General features: G+C 45.1%; 1 protein-coding gene across 1 annotated transcript; it reads right to left on the minus strand.

Annotated features, from left to right (window-relative positions):
• Positions 1 to 643: 643 nt before the first annotated feature.
• foxg1c (forkhead box G1c) lies at positions 644 to 1,858 on the minus strand. The gene has a single exon (XM_069669051.1). The coding sequence runs from the start codon at positions 1,856 to 1,858 to the stop codon at positions 644 to 646; it is 1,215 nt and encodes a 404-aa protein (XP_069525152.1).
• Between the last annotated feature and the right edge of the window lie 269 nt (positions 1,859 to 2,127).

The raw sequence follows: 2,127 nt of genomic DNA on the forward strand, positions 1-2,127 counted from the left end.
TTGGTGATGATTAATGGTTTTGTGTTAATGTAAGAGCAGTGAAAACAGACTGGTCAAATTTGGCCGGGAACAGCAAAGTAAGGGTGGGACAAACGATCACGACAGGCTGCTGATGCTGAACGAAAACTTGAAGAAAAATCGGCTCGAGGTTTTGAAATCCTCCATTTTAGAGATCAAAGATACAAATCAAATCCTGCCCGTTGATTAACATTGTAATTTTTTAATACGTTCTCCTGGGTCAAAAAAAAAGCATGTGACATTTTTTATTCACATAGCTTGCCTGTTGTTGCTCATACAAGCTACAACTTCAGCAACATATAGCTTTTTGAAGGACTTGGTCATCATGCTGGCGAATAATAAATGAGATCGGTATTTAGCAGTAGCATTATTTCAGATAAACGCCTAAAACTATGACATGCACGCAAACTCTTTTGTTTTTATATTGGCAAGTACATACACGTGTGGAAAATACTTCATGGGAAAAGTAGGGAACATTGTCTCTCAACAGGAATGCGGTTTCAGTTGACAGGTGCATATCAAATGGTCATTAACTACAACTTTAAGAATACGTTTTTGACCATATCTGCTGTTGGACTGATATTTATTAGAATAACAAATTCAGACATAATCTAAATTCACAGCGTTATAAATCATACAATGAGTTCCACGTGGAAGGAGGGCTTGAACTTACTTGAGGGCAGTAATTTGGCATTTTATTACAGCCTCCCCCATAATCCAAGAAACCGGTCTTGGATAAAAATTGCCCCGGAAACGTATTTGATCTAGCGCGCTCGTCTTGGCTCGGGCTAAACGTGGCGGCGCATGGTATTTGGCGATAGTAAAAGCAGCTGGCTTGTCCGGAGATCATGTTAAAATAGCATGGATCGGACAGTGGCAGTGTGCGTGCAGGGATTGATGTGGAGAAAGCGGCACAGGCAGTGCCAATCTGATGACGAAACGATTGCGCGCAACTGACTCCGATGTAAGACATCTCCCGGTGCGTCTGCATGGACCGGTCGGCGTCTGCAGCACTTGTTACACTCAAGCTGGATCGTTGTGAAAAGAGCGATGTGGCGTAGTTAGGGAAGCTTGACGGATAAGTCTCCGTGCCAAGATGGGTGCGCACTGGTGTTTGAAGAGGCAGAAACGGTGCTGGCCAGTTACATGAACCCGCTGCGGCCAAGGTCACGCCGGTTGCAGGGCCGGTGGATAATAGTCGGCCTCCTCTCCTTTTAAGTGCAAGCTTGGCCCTGGCGCTAGCCATGGCCCTGCGCCGGAGTTTTCCTGATGTGTCGCCGATGAAGACGTCGTCACTGCAAGGATCCAGCATCCGGTAGTTGCCTTTACCCGGATCCTCATAGTGGCGCGGCACTTTGACGAAACACTTATTCAGACTCAAGTTATGTCTGATTGAATTTTGCCATCCTTGTCTGTTCTGTCGATAGTATGGGTAGTTGTACATGATATACTTATAGATGCCGTTAAGCGTGAGCCGTCGTTCCGGGCTTTGGCGAATCGCCATCATGATGAGAGCGTTATAACTGAAAGGAGGTTTCCCAGGTTCAACGCTTCCTTTTTCGCCTCCGCGCATCTGTGACTCCCCCTTTTTTGATTCTCTTTTCCCAGGCGAAGTGGCCGGTTTCGTCTCTGGCCCAGTGTACTTTTTGGGTGTTTCACAGTCCTTCTCAGTGTCAAACTTTTCCTCTTGACTGCATTTCTTTAGATGTACGTGTCCTTGTTTTTTGGACTGAGAAGGAGAGTCTTGATCACCCATCACTCCTTCTCGTCTGAACAACAGGCTGTTGATGCTGAATGACGACTTGAAGAAAAATCGGCTCGAAGTTTTCAAATCCTCCATTTTAGAGATCCTTAAACTGTCCGTTGATCAGAGCGCTCCTCTGAGCCTTCAAATGAAAGATTCACTGATTGTAAGTGGTGTGGAGCCAAAAACGCACTGGCCAGCCAGCCAGCCAGACAACAAGTCCGCATGATCACAGCTCGGGACTCGTTAAAAAAATGCATTACTTTTTGTGCTTCATTTATACTTCGTGTACTTTGAGAAGACTTGTTTTCCTTTTAAAAATTTTGTCAGTAAAAGGCCTCAACAAGCGGATTACAATACGATAG

The sequence above is a fragment of the Semicossyphus pulcher genome, unplaced genomic scaffold, assembly GCF_022749685.1.
Source record: "Semicossyphus pulcher isolate SPU_LCO1_2020_fin unplaced genomic scaffold, fSemPul1.0.p SCAF_19, whole genome shotgun sequence".
Lineage (NCBI taxonomy): Eukaryota > Metazoa > Chordata > Actinopteri > Labriformes > Labridae > Semicossyphus > Semicossyphus pulcher.

Bases quoted from the DNA above. Each gene is read 5' to 3' on its own strand.
- foxg1c (XM_069669051.1), bottom strand. From the start codon at position 1,858: ATGGAGGATTTGAAAACTTCGAGCCGATTTTTCTTCAAGTCGTCATTC.